This window comes from Fukomys damarensis, unplaced genomic scaffold, assembly GCF_012274545.1.
Source record: "Fukomys damarensis isolate Sample0158 unplaced genomic scaffold, DMR_v1.0_HiC HiC_scaffold_38, whole genome shotgun sequence".
NCBI classification, from domain to species: domain Eukaryota; kingdom Metazoa; phylum Chordata; class Mammalia; order Rodentia; family Bathyergidae; genus Fukomys; species Fukomys damarensis.
The window spans coordinates 46,800,175-46,827,844 of NW_022900950.1; the positions used below are offsets into that span (position 1 = coordinate 46,800,175).

At 34.8% G+C, this 27,670-nt stretch overlaps 1 protein-coding gene and 1 long non-coding RNA gene across 2 annotated transcripts in view; both read left to right on the forward strand.

Annotated features, from left to right (window-relative positions):
• The window catches only part of LOC104871161, a 29,508-nt gene extending 4,754 nt beyond the window's left edge, over positions 1-24,754 (forward strand). Inside the window, exon 3 of the long non-coding RNA XR_782771.2 lies at positions 23,778-24,754. This is a non-coding gene — a long non-coding RNA (uncharacterized LOC104871161). The remainder of the gene's footprint in view (positions 1-23,777) is intronic.
• A 2,051-nt stretch (positions 24,755-26,805) lies between these two features.
• Spryd7 (SPRY domain containing 7) overlaps positions 26,806-27,670 on the forward strand; it is a gene marked incomplete at its 5' end in the record, with an annotated part of 92,842 nt that continues 91,977 nt past the window's right edge. Inside the window, one exon of the mRNA XM_019209425.2 lies at positions 26,806-26,818. Coding sequence (XP_019064970.2) covers positions 26,806-26,818 — 13 coding nt within the window. The remainder of the gene's footprint in view (positions 26,819-27,670) is intronic.

Here is a 27,670-nt window from a genome sequence, read left to right on the forward strand (position 1 = left end):
CAGGGTCTCACTATGTAGTTCAGACTGTTCTGGAACTCACTGTGTAGCCCAGGCTGGTCTCAAACACAGCGATCCTCCCACCTCAGCCTCCTGTGTGCTGGGATTATAGGCGTGAGCCACCACACCCGGTTTAAAATGATTTCTTAAGTCTTTAGCTGAATGTTTCTGTTTGACAACTCAAAAATATGAAGGTCTGCTGTACTTTTTTATCTGATACTTAATATCAGAGTAATACCAAATTGTGATTTAATATTATTTTTATAGATATAAGTAACAGGAGTATTTTAAGCACAATTTTTAAAAATGTTTTCTTCTCTCTTGTAGTATTTTAAGTCATTAAAAATTATATTCAGAAAAAGTTTGACAACTCTAATATGCCATAGAGCTGGTTATTTTATACAAGTTATTTTCTGCAAGCAGCATCTTACCCTTTTTGATTATAACTGAAGACAAAATGAACAAAATAAAAACAGTTCTTAATAAATTATTTCCAATAACAATTGTATTTTTGAAATCCTAAAACTATTTCAGGTTCTATTTAAGGTATACAAAAAAACTTTCATTTAAGAATAGTATCACCTTCCAGGAAAAAAGTTTTTTCCCCAAATAAGGAAGGTACTATACCTATCTGTTTGGTAACTAGGATTAAATGCCAGCCAGTTTGTAATAGCTAAATCTTGGAAACAGCCAGAATGCCCATCAGCTAGTGACTGGATAAAGAAGATGTGGGGTTTTTTTGTTTGTTTGTTTCTTACTTAGCCATAAAGAATGATAAACTAGAGACATTTGTAGCTCAATGGATACATGTTGAGGCCACATTCTTAAGTGAAATAGTGCACACGTGTAAATTCTGAAGTTTCTCAGGTGTGAGAAACTGTGTATAAATGAGGACCAAAATGTGTAATAGAAAATGTACAATGAGAAAAGGTCCAAAGAGAAAGGGGAAGTAGCGAGGGGGGAAGGGAAAGGAAAGACAGGAAAAAAAAAAATGTGAGAAAAGAATGGAAAAAATGGAAATAAAGTTTTTGGTAAATAGGAATGGTAGAAGGGAGGGAGGGAAGGAGAATGGAGAAAAAAGAAGAACCAAGATATATCACATACAGATACAAATTCCTGATGATGAATGTGATTATAATGTATACCTAAAATGTACCAATAAACAATAAGAAAAAAACCTGAGGGATACAAGTGGAATAAATAATAATACTGCATTAGTGCTTTTAGCAGTCATTCATTGAACTCAACCTACTTTATTTCATTTCAAACATTATAATAAGACTCAACAAATAATTATAATTTTTGGTTCTACTAAAAGTATTCCAGGCCCTAAAATAGAAGCTTAGAGATATTTATTGAATGAATTGCAAAGTTTGTTCAATATACTATTCAGTATTTTCCAGAATAAAGCAAAAGTTGTTTCTCTGTGTGTTCTAAATGTATCTAAAGTCAGATTTTAGAAAATATAATACCTTCTAACAAGAAAAAAACCTGCATTTTACATTTACCAAGAAAATCTATTTTTATATATTCCACATGTGAAGGACTATATGGTATTATAGCTACATGAAAACTACCGTGTTTTTTCACAACTTTTTGGGGGAGGTACTGGGAATCAAACTCAGGACCTTGCACTTGCAAGACAGGCAAGATGCCATTGAGCTAATTTCTGACCCTGCTTTCATGGTTTTTAATCCTGACAGTGAATTGAAGAAAAATGGAAATATTGGAAGAGCAACCAAATGTAGAAAAAAATACTACCTACCTTAAAGCTTACTATAATTGAGTTGGGGGTGTAGCTCAGTGGGTAGAGCATATACTTAGCATGCAGAAGATCTCCCTGGCTCCAAAAAAAAAGAGAAGAAAAAACTTTATTCTGATAATATGCACTTTCCTTTAATGTTAATGGGCTATTTTCTTGCAAAGAAGAAATATGTATGACTATATGTTAAACCTTCATTTTTCTCATCTTTAAGGGAAAAAAATCCTAATCCTTTTCACTGTTTTTGTTTTAAATGCAGATTATTCTAATATTGACCATCTTCAGTCGGTTACTTGGAGTAATTCAGCTTTCATCCTTACATACAACTATAAATTTGTCAAGTTCACATAGATTAATATGTGATAGATTTCAGAACTTAATAGGCTGAATTCTATATTTAACATTAAATGTCTTCAATTATATATCCTTTGATTGTTATAGAGTTATAGGTGTTTTTTTAAGCCACTAAGTATTACTAATACAGTTTAGTCATACTTGGTTTAGCAAAGTTATACTCTTACAAACTATATATACTCTCTTAATGTTTATATTTATTTAGAAATTGACATTCTAAACAAAATTGTATTTTCTTTTCCTTTTGCAGGTGGATATTACTTTCCCTTCATGGAAAAAGTTTTATTCTAAGTGTTCTCATTGAAATTAACAAAAAGGAGAAAAAAATTAATGTTCTAAAATTTTAAAATAGATTTGGCTATAATAAGCTTTTAAATATACTGCTTACATATTTGGGGAAAGAAGAGACAATCAATACATTCCCATCTACTAAAAAGTTTTATTTTTTACTCATCAATAGATTTCTTGTGGCTTGTGTTTTATTACTAATAGTGTGAAATCCTTTAATGTATAACTGACTACTGCACCAGAAACTTTTAAGAGCTTATGTTCTTACTGTGTTTATAAAATACAGAGCACTTTTTTCTAATTTTTTTCTTCCCTTTTCTGCAATGCCTAGGTATCAAACCCCTGGGCTTTGTACATACTAACCAACCACTATACCACCAGCCTACTCCCTCAGCTCCTTTTTTTAAGGCTGTATGCAGTGAAAAAATTTGACTAAATAAACGTTTAGACCTTTTATTTTAAAATAACTGTACAAAATAACATTACTTGCTGATTTCATGTGTGTATGTGGTGTGTGTGACACAAGGCACTGGCTGAGCCTTAAATCCAGGGCCTTTGCAATGGATTTAGGCAGCCCCAACCCCTTTTTGAGACAGTCTTGAGTTGGTAAGTTGCCTGGACTAGACTCAAACTTGTGATCCTCTTGTCTTAGCCTCCAAGTGATGGGATTTCAGGTATACACCACCATACCCAGCTTCCTGTGCTTCTTAGGAACAGCCTTAACAATTTTATGTGCCTCAGGCTATTTGACCTTTGCAGATAAGACAGTGTTTTTATGAATATAATTCAAGATTAAAACAACCATCTGAGACCATTTAGAGTCCAAAGAAAATGTTTGGGTGGATGGTTAATAGGTATGTGTGTAGTGATAAATGGTAGTTAATAGATATGTGTGTAATGATGAGGCTGTTATGAATTTACTCTGGTGAGTCTAAAACTGTTTTTCACTTTAATCAGTTTAGTTCAGTCAAAGTTAAGAGTTACAAAAGACACTCAAATTTGTTCATGTCTGTCATCTACCAGTCTTCTGTTTCATGTTTTGTTTTACTTTGTTTTTTGTTTTGTTTTGTTTTTTGAAACAGGGTCTCACTTCATAGTTCACGCTGGCTGTGAACTCACTATGTAGCTCATGCTGACCTCAAAACGGTAGCGATCCTCCTGCCTCACCCTCCCTAGTGCTGAGACTACAGCCATGTGCCACAACAACCACCTTTCCATAGTCATGTTTTTATTTCTCCAGTCTTGAGAAATTTTGCTATAGTTAGGTTTCATCATTTATTTGTTTGTTGGGTTTTGGTTTTCGGGTTTTGGGGTTTTGTTTGTTTTGTTTTTTTCATAAATGAGGAATTCTTTGTCTCTGTTTAAGTCTTAATATATATATACACACCACTAATTTAATCTTTTAAAACCCTTTTTTCCTACATAAAACTCACACTCCTTAGCTTGATACTTCATGGTGTTGCTTTAAGCCTTTTCTAAATTGTTCAGTTTTCTTCAAATGGACTAGATATCCATTCATTTTTCTTTCTTTCTCTGTGCCTGTATCCCATATCACCAGTTAATTTTCCCTTAGCTAATTTTGGTACATTCTTTGAAATAAGGCAAAATCTTTTATATGGCAAGTGTTTCTCTCCCCCGTACACACACACACACACACACACACACACACACACACACACACACACACACACACACACACACACACACACACACACACCCCCGTACTAAAGGTTTAACCAACGGGATACTTAATTTCATTCTTAGCCTTCTTTTAAAATTTTCAAATGGGATCTCACTAAATTGCTCAGGCTGGCCTCAAATTTAATTCTTTCGATTCCTGAGTAGCTGGAATTAGAGCAATGCCTTACCACACTTGGCATATCTTATTCTTAATGTTTTTCTCTTCTCAACTCGTCTAAGAGAAATAACACTTGTCTCATTAATTGAGCTTCTTATTTACATATATTAACCTTTCAGATATATTAGTAATGTGGATAAAAACTTGAAACAACAAAGAAAAGCAAATGGACTAAGACATCCAGAACTTCATGCAAAAACAAACAAACAAAACCTATCATTCCAAAGTTAAAATATTTTAACAAGTAATCTAGGTTTTGTATATCATCATTTTCAGCTTTAAAACCTCTTAAGCAGCAATCCTTGTATTTATTATAAGGTTCATAATAAATTGGAAAATTTTTGTGTCCAGTAATAAAAGGCTGATTAATATGTACACCTGCTTAAAATATGTAAGTGAATATTTAATAAGTTAAAATTTGCCTATCATTGGATTGAAGATGTAACTCAGTGATAGAATGCCTATCAAATAATGTGCATAGCCACTAGAGTAAGTTTACTTGGATAAGAGCTAAATCTTACTGAAATTAAAGGGATCATAATTACTTCTTAAGTTCTTGGTTGAGAGGTTTCACAGTTTCTGTACTCATACAACTCCCAAAAACCTCACAAGGTAAGTATAAGAAAAGGGGTGGTTAAATCCATTTTAATTTGGAAACTATATTAATAAGCTCAGTAAAGAAATATAAATAATTGATATGCAATAAAACTTTCAGATCTGATTAAGACTTTCTATTAAAATTCTTAAAAAGTTTTCTTAGCATAAAGGTAATATATAGGCATACAAACCTTCTAAAACTATATTTTAAAAATAAGTCTTAACCAAACCCAGCTATGATTCTTAGCCTTGTACCCTTCTAGAGACAGGCCACTGAACTGCTGAGCTAAATCCCCAGCCCTCAGCCTTGTACCCTTCTAATTGAATGTCTAAATTACTGATTTTTGCAGTGCTAGGGATTGAACCCTATGCCTCAGAAGTAGTAGGCAAGTTTTCTACATCCGAGCCCTTTCTCTTAATATAGTTAATTTATTGTGCCAGTGATAGAGCATCTGTTAGAAAAGAGATGTGAAAATACACTTCTGGCTCAAATTTTTAAGTTTTTATCTAACAAACCTTTTTATATCTAATGTAATGTAGCCTTGCAAGCGCAAGGACCTGAGTTTGATCCCTGGTACCCATAATAATAATAATAATAATAATAATAGTAATGTAATGTAAAAATAAAGTTTTAATTTTTCTTAATACTTGAATATGAAAACTTTATAGAAAGATACATTTTGTTTATCTGTGGCTTTTTCATCATACTTACATAGTATCCCCAAAGGTAACTTCCCATGATGTGAAAGGATCTCGAAGGAAGAGAGGTGATTGAAGGGATTTAAACAGAAGAATAAGAATAATAACTCCTGAAATACTAAACTCAAAGAAATCTAAGAACCAGTTCATAAAATTAGGATCTTGTTTCTTCTTTTGTATCTCAATCAGATTAAATTTATCAAAAAGTGATGATCTAAAATTGTGGAGTTCATATTTGATATTCAAAACCTTTCTCTATTAGATATTTCTTTGTAAATACAATTATAAAATGTAAACATAACGGTAAATAGACTTCGTAAATTTTTGGCCTATTACCATGGATATTTTACCAGAGTATCCAGTAGAATGTAAGCAAATTTCATATTTCCATCTATTTTTCCTACATCCTAACATTTTATAATTTAACAAAAATTTGAGAACTTGAAAAGCAACAAATTAATAAAATTTATTCAGGAATATATCATAGAATATGTATATAACAGGTATCTCTCATTGGGTCGTTGTGTAGATTAAAAGACCCTAAAGTAAACTTCAAGGTTCATTGTAATCACACTGCTATACCATTTTTAAAATAGTGATTCTAATGTGGTTAGATGCATTCAAAATTTCAAGAAACTTTGCCAAGTGTAGTGATCCACATCTGTAGTCCCAACATTCTGAAGGCTGAAGTAGGACACTCACTAGGACCTCAAGGCCAACTTACACTACATAGTTCAAAGCCAGCCTGAACTACATAGCAAGATGCTGTCTTTAAAAAAAAAATTAAGGAACCTGGAGCTTTTGAAAGTGATAACTTAAAATTGATAACTGGAAAATTCTATATTAGTATAAATCTTATTAAGGTTTTACAATGATTATAAATATTTTCTGTATTAAATTCCTTAAATATACTATTCCTTATTTTCAGCAATGCCAGGTTGTCTTGGCTTCTGTATAGATGAGTCATAATTTGGAGTTTATAGGTAAAGATTCAATAAATTTCAAAATTAGCATGCAAATTTTTTGTGTATTCTGGTTAAACTCACTATTTCCTAATAAACATTTGTTTTCGTTTTTGTTTTTTTGATACCAGAGATCGAACTCAGGTCCTTGCATTTGCCTAATAAACGTTTTGATTGGAAATCTTGGTGTGTGGCACTTGCTCAGCCACATGTGTACTATTGATAGGAACCAACAGATAATTGAGAGAATGGGGAAAAATGAATTCAAATACATAAGAAGTGGCTGAAATACTAAGCTTATTTGGGGAAAAAAAGATTATTGCACTGCACAGCAAAACGGGTGATTTAATGGACTGCTTAAAACTGGTGAAATAGGGAAACTACTGTTAGATATAAAAGGTATCTTTTGAAGAAAAATAATTGCCTTGCGTAAATCTTTACCTTAATATGAAGTATTTGATTTAGTAAAAGCAATTTTTGTGGAGTGGGTGGGCTCTGCTGGAAATTGAGCCTAGGGCCTATAGTGTGTTACATCACAGTCTCCCACTGAGCTACTAGTCCCTAAAGACGATTTTTGGCTAAGTAATACAGTTTTTCTTGGAAATGAGTGTCGTTTTATCAGAATGTAGAGTATCTAAGGAAGAAACTCAGACTTTCAGTATCAGTGTTACTAGAAGCAATGTCATTTGCCTAAATGAAATAGATTGGATAGGGAGACTTAGTTTTTTAATAATGCCAAAAGTTTTTAGAATTTTAAAGGAAATATAGAACTCTTACAGGACTAGATCTCAAAGTTGAAGAATTTGCATTAATAGGAAGTAATCAATTCCACAAAAATGTTTAACCCTGGGTTAGAGATTTAGCTCAGTGGCACTGCTCCTGCCTTGCACGTGCAGGGTCCTGAGTTCAATCCCCAGTACAAAAAAAAAGTTTAATCCCACATTTTCAATTTGGAGAGAATTGAGGTATATTAAAGGGGCAGTCATTGATGTTTGTATTATGATGGACGTTACAACCGGAGCCATAGTTTGGGTTTATAATTTCCATTCTTGAATTCTCTCTCCAGTGCAATAGTACAGAGAGTTAGCTTCAGTGGGACCTTTCCTTACCTGATTTAGCATATATTAGGTGCTCAGTTGCATTAATGAAATGTTCTAGAACCATCAATCTGTAATTGGTGTTGGGTCTAGTTTCTAGTATCACATGTCTCATCTTTGAGACTCAAGCAATACTATGTTTCAGTTGAGAAGATAGTTTTTATGACGTCTTTTAGTGCTGGCTCCTTAGTTAAGAGTATCCTACTGATACATGAGACAATAGAATTATAAATACATTAATGAACATCATCCCTGGTATATTTCTGTCTATTTGCCCTGTGGGGAAATAAGCCAATAAATTTTTGAGCAATTCTTTAATGAAAAATGATTCAGATCATATGAAAATATTTTAATACCTATCCAGTAAGGTGGTTGGTTTTTCTAAGGTGTGTTTGAAAATCACTCAAGCTCTAAATACTACTACTAATGGTAGAAATAACTGCTGGCTTATTCCTTTAGTGGAAATTTTCACATTAACTCATTTAATCACAGCCTCCCAGAGAGATACCTGTTACATGTAAGAAAATTGTATCATGCTAATGTCATATACTACAAAGGGGGAGTCCAGATTCAAGTTCATGAGGTTTGGTTGCAGAGTTCGTGATCTTGGGAATTAATTTTATAGCTTCTGTCTTAAAGGAAAAGGGAAATGGCTATGTAAATACTAAGCTAAAGTGCTCAATGTGATACTGGTACTTTAGTCTGCTTTCCGAAGTGCTTTTGATTCTTGTTTGTCTTGTTTGATTCTATTAACCATAATAGCTGAGGTCTTTGCACACTGTAATTACTGCTTCCATTGCAATAGAAATCAAGAAGATAGTAAAATTGGCTTCCCACAATGCATTTTAAGCAAGGGTGAAAGAATGAAAGGTACGAATAACAGACTCAAATTGTTATAGCCCCTTTTAAAAAGAATGTCCTAAAGTCTATTGTATGTAGAAATAGTAAAATAAGCCCGAATTGTTTTCAATATTCTGTGATAGTACTAGTGTCTCACTGCCAAGGAGGCATGCACTTAGAAGAATGTTGTAATACATTGAGTTGAAATATGTTATGTGACCATGTTCTTCCCTATGTATTTGTGGTCCATGAATATACATGCAAAATGCATGAATCCAGAACCCATAGCATAGTCCTCACCTAAGAAAACTACCTTTCTTCAACTGTCCAGGATAGATATATTGTAATCTATAGATAACAGGGTTTTTAAACAAAGCACCAAATACCAGTTTCAACTCATTTGGGACATACTGTGTCTCTTTGGAAACTCATCAAAATCTGGAAGAAAAGCTGGGGTGTTAGTAACACACCTGTTATTCCAGCTGCTTATGAGGCTGAGGCAGGAGGATTGCAAGTTTGTGGCTCTCCTGTGCAACTTGGCAAGACCCTCTTTCAAACAGCTCTGGGCATGCAGTTCAGAGCTCCCTGAGTTTAATCCCCAGTACTAGGAAAGGGAGAGGGGACCCATATAGCAAAAACTGCAGAAAACAGTCTAAAATGGTAAATTTGTTTTCGATATACAGTATAATATTTAGTGTTTTGTGTGAACTGGTCTTCTGGTAAGACAATTATTACTAAATACTAAGTTTCATTTTGCTTTCCGAGGGAGTCCAAGTATAGGAAATTCCTATTCAGTCTTTGGAATTTAAATATGCTTATCTCATAAGATCAATCCTTCCCTGTACACAATCAGAAAATAACTCCTTTTCTGTAATACCTTCCAAATAGTTTTGTTACTGTTTATGTTACATCATATTGCGATTATGTGCTGCAGTATTTCTCCACTATCATGTAAGCCTAATAGACTTGAACCTAGACTGTTTTAACTTATTTGGTAAGAAATGTATTAGCGTTAACCTCACATAGCATGCAGTAATGTTAGCTCTCTTTCTTTAACAATGCATTAATACTATTAGTATGGTTGCTCAATTGAAAGAAACTCATTGGCCGGGTAACCAGAATTATATCTTTTTAGTGGAATTCTCCTGGGCTCAAATAGGCTAGATGTATAGATCACCAACATCACAATTTTATTGAAGGATAAGAGAGGAAAGACAGGAAACAAAATGGTACTATGCCAAGTAATAGTTTACATGTGAAGTCAGTCTTTCTAACAGATCCTTATTTCTCACTGAGATGACATTACTAGTTGAATAAATTTCACAAAGCTTGTTAACCCCACCCTGTTGACAAAAGCAAGAAACTGACCCACCAGGTACATGACACATGGCTATAATCCCAGCTAATCTGGAGGCTGAGATAGGAGGATTATAAATTTGAGGATAGCCTAGACAAGTTAGCAAAGCACTGTTTAGGGGGGAAAAATGAAAGGTCTAGGGATGTAGCTCAGTGATTTCTGGATTCAATCCCCAGTACTGTAGAAATTAAAGCTTTATGAGTTCTCTGTCAGACTAAAATGGATTCCTGGATAGTCTTTCTGAGAAAAGAAAGCACTTTCAAGGTTTGAAATTCTAGTTAGCTTTGCTACTATCTTGAGATTCAAGGTTTTAAAAAATACTAAGTATTTTGACTGGGGATGTAGCTCAGCAATGGAAATCTCAAAAGTATTAAGTACTATAAAGTTAACTTTGATGAATATTTTTTTCCCATTATTTCATTCTTCTGATTGACCCTATGGGTTTTCTTTGATGGATTAAGACAGCTCCAAAATCTAAGAATCGTTTGCTTAGGCTGATGAATTCATGTTAGCTTTAAGAATCTAACTGGAATAGTTAATAATGTTTCATGTTGTTTCATAAAGAAGCAGTTCAAACCAGGCATGGTGTGGAGCATCCCAGTAATCACAGTGCTTTGGGAAGTGAAGGCAGGCATATCCGAAGTTCAATCTGGGCAATTTAGTGACTCAGCCAGACCCTGCCTCAAAATAAATTTTGAAAGGAGAGTGAGTTGCTGTAGATACAGTTCAGTGTGAAAGCCCTGGGTTCTATCTCTAGAATAGCTAAATAAAAAAACTGGGAGTGTAGCTCAGGGGTAGAATGCTTCTAAGTTTGATCCCCAATACCACCAAAACAAAAATTTTCACCTGTATCTTACCCATCAGGATCATGAAATATGACCCTTTTCCTACTGCTGCATTTGTGTGTTCATGTCCGACACTGAAGTCTACCTGCCTGTCAAACTCATAGCAACAAGTATTGGAGTCGTGCCTGCCTGCCTAAACCACAACATTCAGATGCTTTGCCCTGCATTAGGAAATCATCTGGTTTCTGGACTCTTCATTTGAGAATCCAAGTACATTTCCAAATTAACTGAATCTAACTGTAATAGCCCTGCTTGTTAGATGTAACCCCTATGCCCTCTTGATTTTTTGTCTTTGTTTTTGGTTTTTTGAGACAGGATCTTCCTGTGTATGTAATTCAGGCTTGCACCGACTCACTGTGTAGCCCAGGCTGGTCTCAAACTCACTAATCCTTTTGCCTTTGCCTCTGCAGTGGTGTTACAGATATCCTCCACCACACCTGGCTGTCTTCTTGCTTTTCATTGTTAATTCTTCCCAAATTAGGAATAAACTGCTAGTAAATATATGGGTGTTTAGTTACCTTTTATTCCTTTATAATTTTCCTGAAATGTCTGCTGCTACTCATTTTTAAGCAGTTTTCTAAAATTAACTGCTTACTGGGGCAGAGATTTAGCTCAGTGGTTCCTGCTTCTCAAGTGCAAGGTCCAGAGTTTAATCCCTAGTACCAAAAAAGGAAAAAAAAAAAAAACTTGCTGCTGGATAATAACACCTTAATCATTTTAGACAACCGAAGATGTTGCATTAGAATAAGCTTTTGACATTAAGATGCTAAATGCAACATGCACAGTACCAATTATGAGCTTTAGATAGATAATGGTTAAATAGAATTTATCTGAAGACCTATCAAAGGAAGCATAAGAATGGCTGAAGAAATTATCTCAACTTCACCCTCAAAGTAAACCTGTATAATTACTAGCCCTTGAGAGGCTTATAGTAGTTAAGGATTCCTGTTTGATGTCTTTATTTCCTATTTTACATTGTAGTTTTTTATATGAAATTGAGCTGCTTTAAATTTTCATTTACCCAAGCATAGAATATATAATTTTCATATTTAATCATTTAAAATGTGTTAAAAGGAACTTAACTCTGTTACAAGGCTCTTCAATGTCATCAAGATACATATTAATATAAAAGCTGAACACATGTAAGAAGTTAAGTCATTCCACTGGTTTACAAAGACATAAAAATAAGGATAAAGGCAGTATTTAAAAAGTCAGATTTGTAAATATATGCTAAAGGAATATGTAAGTAGCTTAATGGTTTCCAGGGGAATGACAATGTAAACAGAAGCTTAAACTGTTCCTATCCCAGAGAATTTGTGATCATGTTTAAATACTCGAAAATGTGTCCTGTTGTCAGTTATAAGGCCCCAAACAAGCAAATGCTTTCTCTAAGCTTAAAATTTTCCAGTGAGGTCAACATGGCTCTATCATGTTAACCAATTTTTATAGTTGTAGAAGAGATTCAGCCTCCAGTGTATCCATATTTTACAAATATTTAGTATATTGACCTATTGCTTACAAAAGCAAAGGGGAAAGTTAAATAACCCTGTAGGTATATGTGGAAAATTCAGTATCACCTAGAATTCTGGAAATTTTATGTTTTAACTTGGGCAGTATAAAAATCTTGCATTTGTTTTTCTTACCCTTTGTCGTTAAGACTTGATTGTATAACCATGTTTCCTTAACAAGAAGGCAAACTACCCCCACTGGAACTTGGTAGCACCATAAATGAAAAAATAAAAGAAATAAACTTTTTAGTTTTATCAGACAAAATATTCAATTGAATTAATGGGGAAATGTGGTGTACTGAATGATTTAATAAGTTTATAATCAGTTTAAGCTTTTGACTTTTTAAATTACGTTTTAGTTTCTTAAACAGTATACTGAATATTGAATGTCACAGGTAAAGATTTTATCAAGTCTTAAGAAGTATTATGTAATATGCTATAGTTACAGAAGTGCTAAGAATTGTACAGAATGTATTTTAAGCCCTTTAACCTCAGAAGTATTTGATTTAATTTCCCTCTCCTTTTCATTGTTTCTTCCTTTCCTTCCATCTCTTTCTCCTCTCCTTTTACCTCCTTCTCCCTCCCCCTTTTCTCGGTTCCTCTCCTTTTTGTTTGTCTGATACTTAAAGAATAATAGCAAAGTAATAGAAAATAATTATTTGACATAAAGTTTTACTATCAGAATTTTCATCTTTTCAACTGAGCAAAATTAAATATAAAAATATTGAATATTACAAGTAAACACTGCTATAAGATTATAATTGTTGACAAAAGAATTTTTAAAATTTTGACTTACCTCTAAAGTTTCTATGGTAAATGAATTAGGTTAAGTCAAAATATATTTGCATTTACTGTGTATCATACATTTTTAAAAATTGTGTTCCTTATATATGAAAGGAAATTAATTTTTGTTTTTCTTTTCAGTGGTGGCAAACTGAAGGCAATTTAGGGCCTTACACATGCTAGCCAATCCCACCACTGAGCTACAATCCCAGCCACATTTTTTTTATAAAATATGAATACAAATATCTAATTCCATTTAGCTAAGGTTTCAACTTAAGAATTTCAGTCTCCTGTTAACAAAATTTCACCTGATTCCAAACAATAAAAGAATATTGTGTTTACAATTCACTACTCACTTGAAAAATGTACAGTGGATTCAAATTACAAACTTTTCAGTTGTGGGCTGGGTATTTAGCTCAGTGGCGCTGGACCGGCCTTGCAAGTGCAAGGTCCGAAGTTCAATCCCAGGTACCAAAACAAACAAACAAATAAAACTTTTCAGTTGTAACCTATTGGTTGCAAGCAAGAACATGTACTTAAAAATGTCTTCTATTGCCAGAAATTGAATCGGAGGGGATTGGGTTATCAAGCATGAATTCTGAACCAGACATGGTGGCCCATACCTATAAGTTGTAGCACTCAGGAGGGTGCAGCAGGAGGATTATGAGTTTGAGGCCAGTCTGGGCTACATATTGAGTTTGAGGCCTACATAGTGAGAACTTGCCCCCAAAAAACAAAAACTTCTGGGGTTTTTTCATGACTTTTATGTGTAAACTATACAGCACAGATTTTCATATACATACCTTTATAAAGTGATAACGAGATGATACTTTGAGGGTTCAAAATTTGAGAATATAGTTTTGTGTCATAAAGTTGTTCAAGTACTGCTTTAAAATGCTTTATCAGGTTTCTGTATTTTTCAAATGAAATTATCTTTATTATTAAGGATATATGTCCAGTACTTCACAGTAGTCTATAAAAGATGGTCCCTGACAGCAAAGAACTTTTAGTCTAGGTAAAAATATACTAAAATCTGAGAAACAACTAGAGAATGGTGGTATATAAATTCTCTCTTGCTACCTAGAAGTATGGTAGAAGCACAAAGGAAATGTGGACTTAGAATCATTCAGAGAAGACTTCTTAGAGGAGGCAGAAGATGAGCTGTGCTTAAAAATTGGTAAGATTAGATGAAAGGAAAGAATGATACTTTCACATACATAGATCAACATGTACTAAGGCATGAGCAAGTAGGAAAAAGTGAAATAGATAAAGCTAAATGGAGGCTCAAAGGAAGAGACTATAAAATGAACAGAAAAATGAATAACCATGTGAGATTTTTTCTTTTGTATAAAGTGCCCTCATTTCTAATCAAAGAAAGGAATATTCAGATTTCTTGCTGTTCTTCCCAAGAGCCAGTATTATGCTTTGAAGAAAAAGAAAAGCTTGTACAAAATAATTGGAAGGAGAAAGAAATCATTATAAGGGAACCTCGGTTTAAATAAGATAGTACCTTCAATGGTTAGGAAGTCTGTGCTCATAGCAAATTAGATGAGAAATCATGAGAGGAAAGCACTATACTGTGTAGTCAAACTTCTATTCAGTGTTTCTGTTTTTGCTATCATTGCTTTACCACTGTGGAAATCACTGAATTAATACTATAATAGTTGTTGAGCCAAAGAGAAATAATTTTTTTCTAAACCTCACTGATTTTCATCCAAACCTCCAAGTTACTTCTAAAATATGCTTTCCTTCATCTGCATTTAAATCTTTTTATGATATCTATCCCCTGTATTAAATTTTCCCAATTCACTTTTCATCCTCAGCCAAATATACTATTTCTCCCTTTTGTGGTTCCATACCTGACTTAGAACAATTAATAACTACATACTTGCTTCTGAGAAGAGGCTATCTTATTTTTTACTATATACTCTGTAAACCTTGCATAGTATCTTAAACATAGCAGGTGGTAGATAAATGACCACTGATTCTCAATATTAACAGCAATGCCTTTATAGTAAAATAGTATATATTCTAAAAGGCTGAATACTACCTAGATTAGTATAAAAACACCCAGATTCTCTTTTGTTTATGTAGGAGATCTCCTTTTAATATATTATTTAACAGGGTTCCTCTCATTCTGTAATACCTGTTAAACCACAGCTGGGTGTGGTTTCACAGCCTATAATCCCAGCACTCAGGAGGCTGAGGCAGGAGGATCACCATTTGTTTGAGGTCAGCCTAGGTTACATTGAGTTGAAGGCCAGGCTGGAATACATAGTGAGACCCTGTTTAAAAAAAAAAAATTTTTTTTCAATCTTCAAGTGTTAGGTACTTTAAATTGTCGCTTTTTTAAGCCAAAGCCAGGAAAGTGTAGTTGAGAGTATGAATAGTACTCTTCTGTTGCATTTAATATCCCTTCTGATTTTGTAGTAGTAGGGATAGAACTCAGGTACTTTGTACTTGAGCTATGGGATATGATTTTTTAAATATAGTAAATGCTTACTTTTTAAAAACTATTGTAAAAGACACATTGCCATTAATCTTCTAAATCTCATTTCAAGATGCTTACCACTCTTGTGACTTTTTGAAGCAGAGCTGGAAGTCTTCTTTCCTTGGTGTCTTTAGTAGCATTGTTTTGGTTGCTTCGGTGTCCTGAATCAATTCAAAATGTTTACCTTCCATGGTCATTTTTACTGTGGGGAACAACCAGAAGTCAAATGGTGCCAGATTCAGTGAATAATGTGGATGAGGACATCCATAATGCTTTTTTAAATTAATTTTTAAATGTACATTTTAGGTATAAAGTATGAAATTCATCATTGGAAATTTGCACCTTTACTTAATCTATTTTGGTTCTTATCTCCTGTCCTCCCACCCCTCCACCCCTCCCTATTTACAAAGACTTTGTTTCCACTTTTTCATTTTCTCATATTAATTCCATTCCCTTCATTCCTTTCCCCTACCTCTCTCAATTCCCCTTCCCCTTTGCCCATTCCTATTTCATATTGTCATAACTTTTATTACTTATTTACACTTTCAATTTCACATGCTAGAGAAACTACTTGGTATTTACTCATATGTGTCCTATTTATTTCACTTGAGTATCACCTCAGTGTGCATCCATTGAGCTATGAATGTCTCTGATTTCTCATTCTTTTTGACTAAGTAGTACTCCATTTTATTAAAAAGCCAAATTTTCTTTATCCAGTCTCCAGTTGATGGACAGTTGGGCTGTTTCAAAGTTTTAGCTATTACAAACTGTGCTGCTATGAATGGATGCACATATATTGCTGAGGTATGATTCTTTTAATTCTTTTGGGAAGATACCCAGCAGAGGAATAGCTGGGTCAAATGGGACTTCCAATCCTAGTTCTTTAAGGTATCCCTGATTTCCACAGTGGTTGCACCAGTCTACACTCCCACCAGCAGTGGATCAGGGTTCCTCTTTCCCCGCAGCCCTGCCAGCATTTGATATTGGTTGATTACATGGTAGCAGCCATTCTTTCTGGGGTGAGGTGGAATCTCAGCATTGTTTTCATTTGCATCTCTTGAATGACCAGTGATGTTGAACATTTTTTCATATGTTTATTTGCTATTTCTACTTCTTTGTATAAGAAATGTCTGTTAATTTCAGATGCCCATTTTTGGATTGGATCTTTAAATTTGGGAGGTATAATTTTTTTAAGTTATTTATACATTCTAGATAGACTTTTGTCTGAGGAACAGCTGGTGAATTTTTTTTCCCACATTGTGGGTTGTCTCTTCACACTGTTGGTGGTTTCTCCTGCAGTGCAGAAGCTTTTTAATAAGAGATCCCACTTGTTGTTTGTTTGTGCTAGTTTATACCCAACAGGTTTTGTTCATGAAATCTTTTCCTATGCCAATATCTTTAAGAGTTCTACCTAACCTCTCTTCCAGCCAGTTTAGTGTTTCTGTTTTAATATTTCTATCTTTAATCCATTTTGATTTTAGTTTAGTGCATGGTGAGAGATACAGGTCTAGTTTTAATTGTTGGCAAGTTGAAATCAGTTTTTTCCATCACTACTGATTAAAGATGCTATCTTTCCTCCAATGAGGGTATTTAGCTCCTTTGTCAGAGATGAAGTGGCTGAGTGTGTCTTGAGTTCTTTCTGTATCATCTAATCTGTGCCACTGGTCCTCAGGTCTGTTTCTTTGCTAGTACCATGCTGTTTTTATCACAGTAGCTTTGTAGTATAGTTTCCAGTTGGAGATTGTCATACTCCCTACCTTTATTGCCTAGAATTGCTTTTGCTATTCTATGTCTCTTATTCCAAATGAATTTTTGGATTGTTTACTCAAGGTCTATGAACTATGCTGCTGGGATTTCAATTGGGATTACACTGACTCTGTAGCAGTTTTGGAAGTATGTTCATTTTCACCAAGTTAGTTCTTCCTATCCAGGATCAAGGGATGTCTTTCCATTTTCTTTATCTTTTTCTTTTTCTTTTTTTGACAGGGTCTCACTATGTAGTTGACATTGATTGGGAACTCACTGTGTAGCCCAGGCTGGTCTCGAACTCACAGTGATCCTCCTGCCTCAGGCTCCCATGTGCTGGGATTACAGGCATGTGCCACCACACCCTGCTATCTTTCCATTTTCTAATATCCTCTTCAATCTCTTTTATCAGAGTGCTGTAGTTTTCAGTGTAGAAGTCTTTGATTTCTTTGGGTTGATTCCTAGGTATTTTAATTTTTTTTTTTGATACTATTATGAAAGGAATTGTTTCTCTCGGTGAGTCTGTTTTTTATGTACAAGAAAGCTATTGATTTTTGAGTGTTGACCTTGTATTCAGCTACTTTACTGAATTTGGTTATTAAGTCTAGAAGAGTTAAGACTTTTGATAGAGTTCTTGGGGTCTTCTGTATAGAGTATCATGTCATCTGCAAATAATGACAGTTTGACTTCATTTCCTACCTTTACTCCTTTTATTTCTTTCTCTTCTCCAATTGCTGTGGCTAATGTTTCCAAAACTATATTGAACAGGAATGGTGATAGTTAACATCCTGTCTTTTTCCTGATTTTAGTGTGAAGGATTTCAGTTTTTGACCATTTAGTATTATATTGGGGTTTTTTGTTTGTGTGGTTTGGTTTGGTTTGTTTTTTTTTGTTTTTGTTTTTTGTACCAGAGATCGAACTCAGGACCTTGCACTTGTGAGGCAGGCACAGCACCACTGGCTGTGGTTTCTCATAGATGGCTTTTATCAGACTGAAGTAGAGACTGTCTATTCCAATTTTTGGAGGGTTTTATCATAAATGCATGTTGGATTTTGTCAAATGCTTTTTCTGCATCTATTGAGATGATTATATGGTTTTTGTCCTTGGCTCTATTAATATATTACACTTATTGATTTGTGTGTGTTGAACCATCCCTGCATCCCTGGAATGAATCCTACTTGGTCAGGGTGTATGATCTTGTCGGTGATCTACATTCTATCTGCCAATATGTTATTAAGGATTTTTGCATCTATGTTCATTAGAGAAATTGGCCTATAGTTCTCTTTTTCTGTTGGGCCTTTCTCTGCTTTGGGGATCAAGGTGATGCTTGCTTCCAGGAATAAATTTGGGAGTATTGCTTCCCTTTCAATTTCATTGAAGAGTTTTAATAGTAATGACAATAGTTCCTCTCTAACTGTTGTGTAGAATTCAGCAGTTAAGCCATCAGAGCCCGGGCTTTTCTTAGTTGGTAAGTTTTTAATTGTTTTCATTTTCATTGATTGATATTGGGTTGTTTAGAATTTGTAGGTCTTCATTCAACTTTGGTAATTCATACGTATCTAAAACTTTGTCCATTTTTTCTGTGTTTTCCATCTTATTGGAATATAGGTTCTCAAAGTAGGTACTGATGATCCTCTGGCTTTCTGCTGGGTCAGTTGTAATTTTACCCTTTTCATTCCTAATTGAATGGATTTGGGCTTATTCCTTTCTTTTTTTGCTAAGGTTGGCTAAGGGTTTGTCAATTTTGTTTGTTCTTTCAAAAAACCAACTTTGCTTCATTGATTTTTTTGTATCATTCTCTTAGTGTCCATTGCATTGATTCCTGCTCTGATCTTTATATTTTCCTCCCTTATATGAGCTTTGGGTTTGTGCTGCTCTTCTTGTAAAAGCTTGAGGTTTCAGCATAAGATTGTTTAATTGAGCTCACTCTATTTTCCTAATATGAGTATTCACTGGTATGAATTTCCCTTTAATACTGCTTTCATTGTGTCCCATCGATTCTGATATGTTGTATTGACATTGTCATTTAATTGTAGAAGTGGTCTGATTTCTTCTTTAATTTCATCTGTGACCCACAGGTTGTTCAATTTCCATGTGTATATGAAATTCTTGTGGTTTACTTTGCTATTAATCTCCAAGTTTATCACACTATGGTCTGATAATATACAGGGGATAACTTCGATACCTTTGTATGTTCTTTTTTTTTTTTTTTGGCACCAGGGATCAAACTTGGAACCTTGTGCTTGTGAAGCAGGCAGTGGAACTACTGAGCAAAACCCCAGGCTCTCCCTTGCATGTACTTTGTATTCCATAAGCGAGTATATGGTCTATTTTTGAGAACAACCTATGTGCAGCTGAAAAGAATGTGTATTCTGATTTTGTGGGATAAAACACTCTATAAACATCTGTTAAGTTTATTTCTTCTAAAGTTTGAATTCTAGTATTTTGTTGTTTATTTTTTGTCTAGTTGATCTATTTGTGACAGTAGTCCCCCACTACTAATGTATTAGTGTTTATTTGATTTGTCATGTCCTTTAGTATTTGTTTTATATAGTTGGGTGCACTAGTGTTTGATGCATATATATTTATGATTGTTATCTCTTATTCTTGGATTATTCCCTTTACAAGGATTTAGTTTCCTTCTTTGTCTCTCTTAATCAGTGTTGGTTTGGAATTCACTTGGTCTGCAAAGAGGATAACTACTTCTGCTTTGTGTGTGTGTGTGTGTGTGTGTGTGTGTGTGTGTGTCTGTGTGTCTGTGTGTGTACCAGGAATGGAACTCAGGACTTTGCACTTTTGAGGCAGGCAGCGGCACTACTGATCTAAATCCATGACCTACTGCTGCTTTTTGGGGGGGTTCCTGTTTCATGGAGTATTCTTTTCCACCCTTATAACTTTCAGTCTATGAGTTTCTTTTTGAATTAAGTGTATTTCTTGCATGCAGAATATTGTTTGATCTTGCTTCTTGGCCCCATATGTCTTTTGATTGGTGAATTGAGACCATTAGCATTGATGGTTATAACTGAAATGCATTGATGTCTTGTCATGACTTTTTCTTTTTGTTGGATTCTCCCACTTTGTGTTTAATTTCTTGTCATGCCTGATGGATTCATTCTGCTGGCCTTCCTGGGGATGTGATCCAATTATCTTTTCCTAGGATAGTGTTTAAATTTTTTTGAAGTGCCAGTTTGGTATTCATGAATTTCCTCAGGTGCTATTTTTCATGAAAGTATTTTATTTCTCCAGCAATTTTGAAAGATAGTTTTGCAAAATTCTGGGTTGGAGGTTGTTTTCTTTTAGGGCTTGAAATACTTTGCTCCAGGCTCTTCTTGCTTTAAGGGTTTGTGCTGAGAAGTCTGCTGTGATTCTAATGGGCTTTTCTTTGTATGTGATATTTCTTTTCTCTAACTGCTTGCAGAATTTTGCTCTTCTGGTGGCTTTCTGAAATCTTAACTATTATGTGTATGTGTAGATTTTTTTTTTTTTGATCATGGCTAGTTGGAGGCCTGTATGCCTCACTTATCTGTATGTCAAGTTGTTTTCCCCTACTTGGGAAGTTTTCTTCCATTACTTCTGTGAACAGTTTTTTTTATGTCATCTGCACTCTCTCCTGTTTCTTCATTGACTCCGATCAGACATTATTCTTCTTCCCATCATTTAGCAGCTGTTGGATTGATTTATTCTGGTCCCTTACTATTTTTAAGAAATTTTTCTTTTCATGGTCACTAATTGCAATCCTATCTCCTATATCTGATATTCTGTGTCCTCATACTGGCTCATTCTTGTGCATAAACTTTGAATGGAGTTTTTAATCACCTGGAAATCTGTATCTGTTTTGTAGATTCCATTTGTTTCCTATGTTGGAATTCCATCATGTTGCTCAGCTCTACTTTTTTTTTTTTAATCTGTGTCTGATCTAGATTTATTAATCATATCTTGCACTGTTGGCACAATCTTGTTATCTGAGAGATTATTTCTCATTTCATTTTTTCCAGATTCTCTTTCATTGCCAGTTCAAAGAGTCCAGGTGATTGAATATCAGATTGTTCCATCTCATTTCCCTTTGAGGTTGCCTTAAGTGATCTCAAAGTCTGGTTATGAAACTTGTTTATGTGTCTTCTCATTTCAACAGATGCATCTAGCTGTGCCTTTGTTGAGGGAACTTTTTGCTCACTCAGTGGTCTTCAATTCTCAGCAAGCCACTGAGAAGCCTTTTCTCTGTTGCTCACCAGTGCACCAGTTCCTAGGTTCATAATGGTCACCTGGTGGATCCCTGAGCTAACCTGTTGTCTGGGCGGGCTTCTGGCTGAGGTATGTGCACACTTGGGATGCTATCTAAGTGTGTCTCTGGCTAGAGCATACCTGCTGTGTAGCTGTTGTCTGAGAGGGCCTTTGGCTGAGTAGTGCACCCCAGTCCCTGATGTCTGAGGAGGCTTCTTGCTAGGGTCTCTGTACACTTACCAATGGTACCGGGCAAGCCTCTGGCTGTTGCTTATACACCTGTGCAGCATTTTTTCAGGTGGACTCTTGGCTTGGGCCTGTGTGCCCAAGTGGCAGGGGTTGGGGCAGGACCTGCTTGAAGCCTCACTGCTCTGGTCCATTCCACTGCTCCCTGGAATCTGTGTGCACTTACCTATGGTTTGGGGCAGGCCTCTGGCTGATGCTTGTACACCTGTGCAGCTCTTTTCTGGGCAGGCCTTTGGCTTGCACCTGTGTGCCCAAGCCTCTGTAGTCCAGGGCGGGGCCCTGGCTGGGATCTACCTGCAGATGTGCCACTCTCATTTATGCTGGTGCTCACTGGGGTCTCCATCCATAATGTTTTTATCAGCCTAACTTTCTGTTAGATGGCATGCTGTGGCTGCATTCAGCACATTTTTTATCATACTACATAAAAATAAGAAAGACTTCCAGAATTGCTGTAGAAAATGGCAAGAACTAGATAACAAAAAACAGGGAGATAAATCTTTTTGCAAGAAGATCTGGGAATAAGACCAAAAGATGGGTGTGTACATAAAAATAATTAAGATGTATTATATACATACACTGTCTCCCCATGGTTATAATCCTATACTGCAACTTTACTAATAAAATAAATAATGTAAAGAAGCAAAAAAGTGGCAGGAACAATGAGATAATTCCGAGCAAAGGGGAATATTTTGAGAATGACAATGCATTCTTTATTAATTTTGTAAATTTAAACATTTACTATGTATCTCAGTCACCCCCTGTATACCCTTAGCCCTTTTTTTGTTAAGACCAGGTCTCACTGAGTTGTCCAGGCTGGGCTCAAAATTGGGATCCTTCTGCCTCAAGCTCCTGAATAGCAGGGATTTAGATGTGTCCCACCACATCTGGCTTGGTATCTATTTTAGAGAGTGATTAGTGATCTAATTGATCCTTTCTAAACTTTCTAACAGAGTGTGATGTACTCCAAATATATTGTTTCAGTTGGCCTTTATTTGTGTGTCTCTGAGTTTGTAGGAGATGGTAGTAGTGTGAAAAGACCATATCTTAAAAAGTTATGTACATATGTAAATTCTCCTATGATGAATGTGATCATTATGTATTGTAAACATGTACTAATTGAAAAATGTTAAGCCAAAACAAAAATGTCCCCAAAGTCTTACGTTTATGGAAGATGATTAGATTATGGTGATGCTACACTCATCCATTGATGAGTTCAGCCACTGAATATTCAAAAACAATTTTTTTTCCCCAAGTGTGGTAGTATATGCCTGTAAGCTCAGCACTCTGGGAGGCTGAGGCAGGAAAACTGCAAGTTTGAGTCCAGCCTAGGCAAATTAGCAACTTAGTGAGATTCTGTCTCAAAATAATAAAGGGATGGGGATGTAGGTCAGTATGAAGGCTCTGGGTTCAATCCTCAGTAAAATAAATGTTCATGATCAAATATTTTTGGCTCAAAACATAGATATACTTATAATCCCAGCTACTTTGTTGGCCAAGGCATGATTACAAATTTGAGGCCAGAATGAACAAGTTGGCATTTCATCCCCCAGGACTGCCAAGGAATGGGGCAGAGTTTAAATACCTGCTACTATTCTGGGTGACTCAAATTAATTGAATGTTTCTGAATGCTTCTGCTTACCAGAGCCACCTTATTTAATGAAATACTTTACACTTTTGGGGGCAATTTTATAAAAGATCAAATCACAAATCTTTCAGAAATCTAAGAAGACAATGAAAATTGTGGATCAAATATGTAATATTTGTTTAATACTAAGGCATACATTTTTTAAATAATGAGATAATTCATTTGTATGAGCTTTTACATAAATGATGTATACACCTGTATTTTTACATGTATGGTGCACTTTACATGTATGGGTTGAACCCAGATCTTGCCCTGGGTATCCTATGCAAGTGCTTTACTGCTAAGCTTTACCCCATCCCTTAATTGTATTTTTTGAAGTTTGTTGTTGCTGTTGGTTTTGGTTTGGTTTCTAGAGTGGTTGACATATTTGTTAAATTAAATGTTTAGGTATGAGTCAAGAACTCAGCTCGCAATTAAATAATGATTCTATGGTAAAGTAGTTTTCCTTCCATCTTGATTTGCTTTATGATCTGTTTTCCAGGTATAAATCTTGAAACCATAGCTGCCCTGACCACAGTCACCAACAGAAAAATAGAAAGGTGAAGACTGACTAAGCCAGTTATTTTGACCATGTGGAGAAAGGACTAAGAGTAAGCAGAAACTGACATTGTATAGAGCAGAGTGCCTTACAACACTCACCTTAGGACAGTAAGTGCCATATGAGATGATCTCTTCAGCACCAAACTGTAAGTATCTCTGGGGACTCAACAGTGGAATGGGACAGTGGTTTCTGTTGTCAATAAAACTGTCATCATTTTATAATTTGTGGCTTGCATACCTACAGGCTAAGATAGTACACTTTATTGGCTGTAAGAATTTAAACCAAAATAGAATGCAACGTTCCCCCAAAAGTAACCTGGGATCTGGGCCATCAGAACTGAGGCAAAAGTTACATAAAATTTGAATAACTAGGTTAGAACTAAGTTATTGGGCCTTTGCCTGGAAAACCAATTAGAGGACTGACCAGATAGGGAGATATCATAGCCTGTTGCAATGGAATAATTTTGGAAATGAAATATGGCAATACTATATGCAGAAATTTCTAAGAATTCAAAGTCCAGTAGCAAAGAAGTTGGGCATGTGACTATCCTAGTAAGTGAAGAAAACTTCAACAGAATAGTGGCAAAAGAATGGGGTGAAAGAATAAATTAACATTTATCAATGGGGAGAAAAACTGAAACATCATGATAGTTTGGATAAAGACAGGTATAAAAATATATTTTCTATACTAAAAACAATGGTGATATCACTGAAAGAAGGAAAGTGAAGATAAGCCATGAAGAGACATTGCAGCTCATTCTTGTAATACAACATTTAAACTTATATTCAGGCATTCAATTTGAAACGCATTGATTAAAGGTTACTGGTCATACAGAACTGGAATTCTATGTAAAAGTTTAGCTGAAGAGGTATACTTGGCAGTTATTCACATAAAGCCAAAAACAGTAGACAAACTAACTGAAGCTCTTTATTAAGAACAGTGTATCTTTTTCTTTAAAAAAATATGAGCATATATTTATGTAAATAATTTTATTAGTTTAATAAATTTTTTCAAAATTGAATTAAAATTCTCCTTTTTTTTTTCCTTAGAGTGTCATTGAAAGTTTGTGCCTGTAAGAAAATCCCTATACTTGTATGAGTTATGAGGGTCAATGACTAAAATGTGTTAATACTCATGAACTTTATCTTCTTTTTTAATAAAACAAAGATCTTTCCTAGTATTAGACTGAGGGAATGCAACTGAGAATTTAAAGTCAAATAATTCAGTCAGTTAAAACTATAAAATGGACATGGCTTTAATTTGTCAAATGGAAAGGCAAGTAATTGAATCGGGGGAAGTGTGCTGGTCTCCAGTTTCAAGAAACAGTATAGCACAAAGATCTGGCTGAAGAGCTATAATAATAAACAGAAATTTGAAAACAGGAAGACAAGTTTTCCAAGAGTGCAACTGTGGCATTTTAAAAGAGATTTAACAAGAAATTCCAGAAGATGGCCAAAAATAGGTTTAGATAATTGAGATTCCTTATTTGAATACTTGTTTTTGATGGAGAAACACACTTTAGAGGAAGTGAAGGTTCTAAGGTCTGAAAAGTTTTTTCAACATAAATCAAGTTTACTTCTGAAGAAAACTAGTAGCCAAAAAAATCAAGTAGGAATTCACCATTGCTTAAATTTTAGGAAGTTAGAAAGTGACCAGAACAACAAATTTTAAAAATGAATTGAAAGCAAATATCTTGGTTTTTACTGTTAGATAAAATTCCTTTTTATAAAACTAAAGTATCTTGCTGTTTACCCCATTATTATTTGCCATGAAAAATAGCCTTCCATCATTATTCTACATCTTTGATTTTAATGATTTGTAAAGAAACCAAAAATACTGCCAAGTGTGGTGGTACACGCCTGTGATCCCGGCAGTTGGGAGGCTGAACCAGGAGGATTGCCACAAGTTTGAGGCCAGCGTGGGCTACATAGTGAGTTCAAGACCAACCTGAACTATCTCAAAAAATAAGAAAGAAACCAAAAATGTTAATCCTTATTTTCAAAATAACCCTTAAAAACTTTAGTAATATGTCCTCTGGATCTATGAAGATGTTTGGGTATTTTACATTAATCCCTTAACTACTTGATTAATACAAGTTTGTTGAACCTACAGCCTCAAGTTGGGGTTAACCAGAAATGGGAATCTTTTTTTTTTTTGGTCCTAGTTACATCTCACTTGCATGGGTGGTGTGTTGACTTCCATATTTTCCTGACTCCTAAATTATGGAGGTAAGTGAAGTTTTAATATCGATTATAGCCATGAGGCACTTATTCTGAATTTGTATTCTCTCTTTTTTAATTACTTAGCATTTTTGTAGCATTGTGTTTTTATTAACAAATTATGTATATCCCAATCATGGCTACACTGTCTTACTGTGCTTAATTGTATAATTTTGTGTAACTTCCAGTGAGTTAGGATTCCTATGTACATCTATATTTTCATCTCATTTTGGTATGGAATTATCCAAGTAAATTTGTAAGAGAAAACAGCATATTTTTTGTAGTCTGTTACTTGAGTCAGCTCTTCCAGACTGGATTATATAAATATTCTTATCTATCTTTGAATCTACCATAATTCTTGTTTTTCCAAGTATCTGTTCACCAAGACTATAGCTTTCCAAACATTTCAGTTCAGTTAATCTTTAGGTACCAAACATGGGGGGTGGGGCTATAAAGCACTATCTAATTTTTATCTTAAAAGAATTCATGGAACCTGAGACATAACAATCAAATTTCTTTGGAGTCTTTTTGTTGTGGTGGTGGTAGTGGTGGTTGTTGTTATCATTGTTCTGGGAATTGAACCTAGAACCTTGCTCATGCTTCCCAAATGCTCTGTTGCTGATTCACCTTATGAAAAAGGTAAATCAAGCCTACTTGGGAACCTAATGACAATTATGTTCTTTACAGAAGTGTTGAGAAATTATGAGGAGTGACATGGAGTACAAAGAGTTTGTATTTGATATGTTCTACACAGCCAATATGGTAAGAAGCTATTGTCTTAACAATTTCTGGATTTGAGTTATTGGTATGAAATCTGAAGGTGCAGAAGACTGCCCACCTAAAGGCCTTGTACAGTTAGAGAAGTCTTAGTACATTTTAGTTTTAGTGGCCAAGTCCCATTTATTTTGCTCCATGTTTAGTTCCTTTTTTATTCTGTGCTATGCCTAATGCTCATTTCCTATTTGTACCCATGTAAAGGTTTTAGCTTGTTGTCCATTAAAACATTTTTGTGGGCCAGACATGGTGGCTTATAATTAGAGCACTCAGGAGACAGACAGGATCACAAGTTAGAAGCTAGTCTGGACTACATAGTAAGGTGCTGTCTCAAAAAGCAAAACAAAACAACTGCCCCCAAAAGATTTTGTGTTCTCACAGTTTAGATAAATGCTGTGTAATAACTCATTGTAGATGATGAGTATTTTAAGAAATTTGTACATAACTTTTCATCTTTAATTGTCCCAGTGGTAGGCATAATATTTCTTGAAGTATAATTCTATAACAAAATTGGTGAGTAGTTGTGCTTTTTACTAGCTTAATACTCCAGAAATCCACATATTGTTAGTAATATATTTTCATCTCTTCTCTGTATTTGTTGAGTTTTTTTGCTTTAAAACAACAAGTTTAATGCTATATTGCTCTCTCCTGTGAGTTATTTGGCTCCAAGAAGGTAATAAAATTTCCTAAATTTAATTTTTAGAATTTCCTTAGTAGCTTCCAAGTTGCTAAATTTGCCACTACAGGCAACTTCCTCTACACATACGAACTTTAAAATGTTCTTAGCAAATCTTTATTACCCTTGCACAATCTCTGATGACATATATATATATAATATAT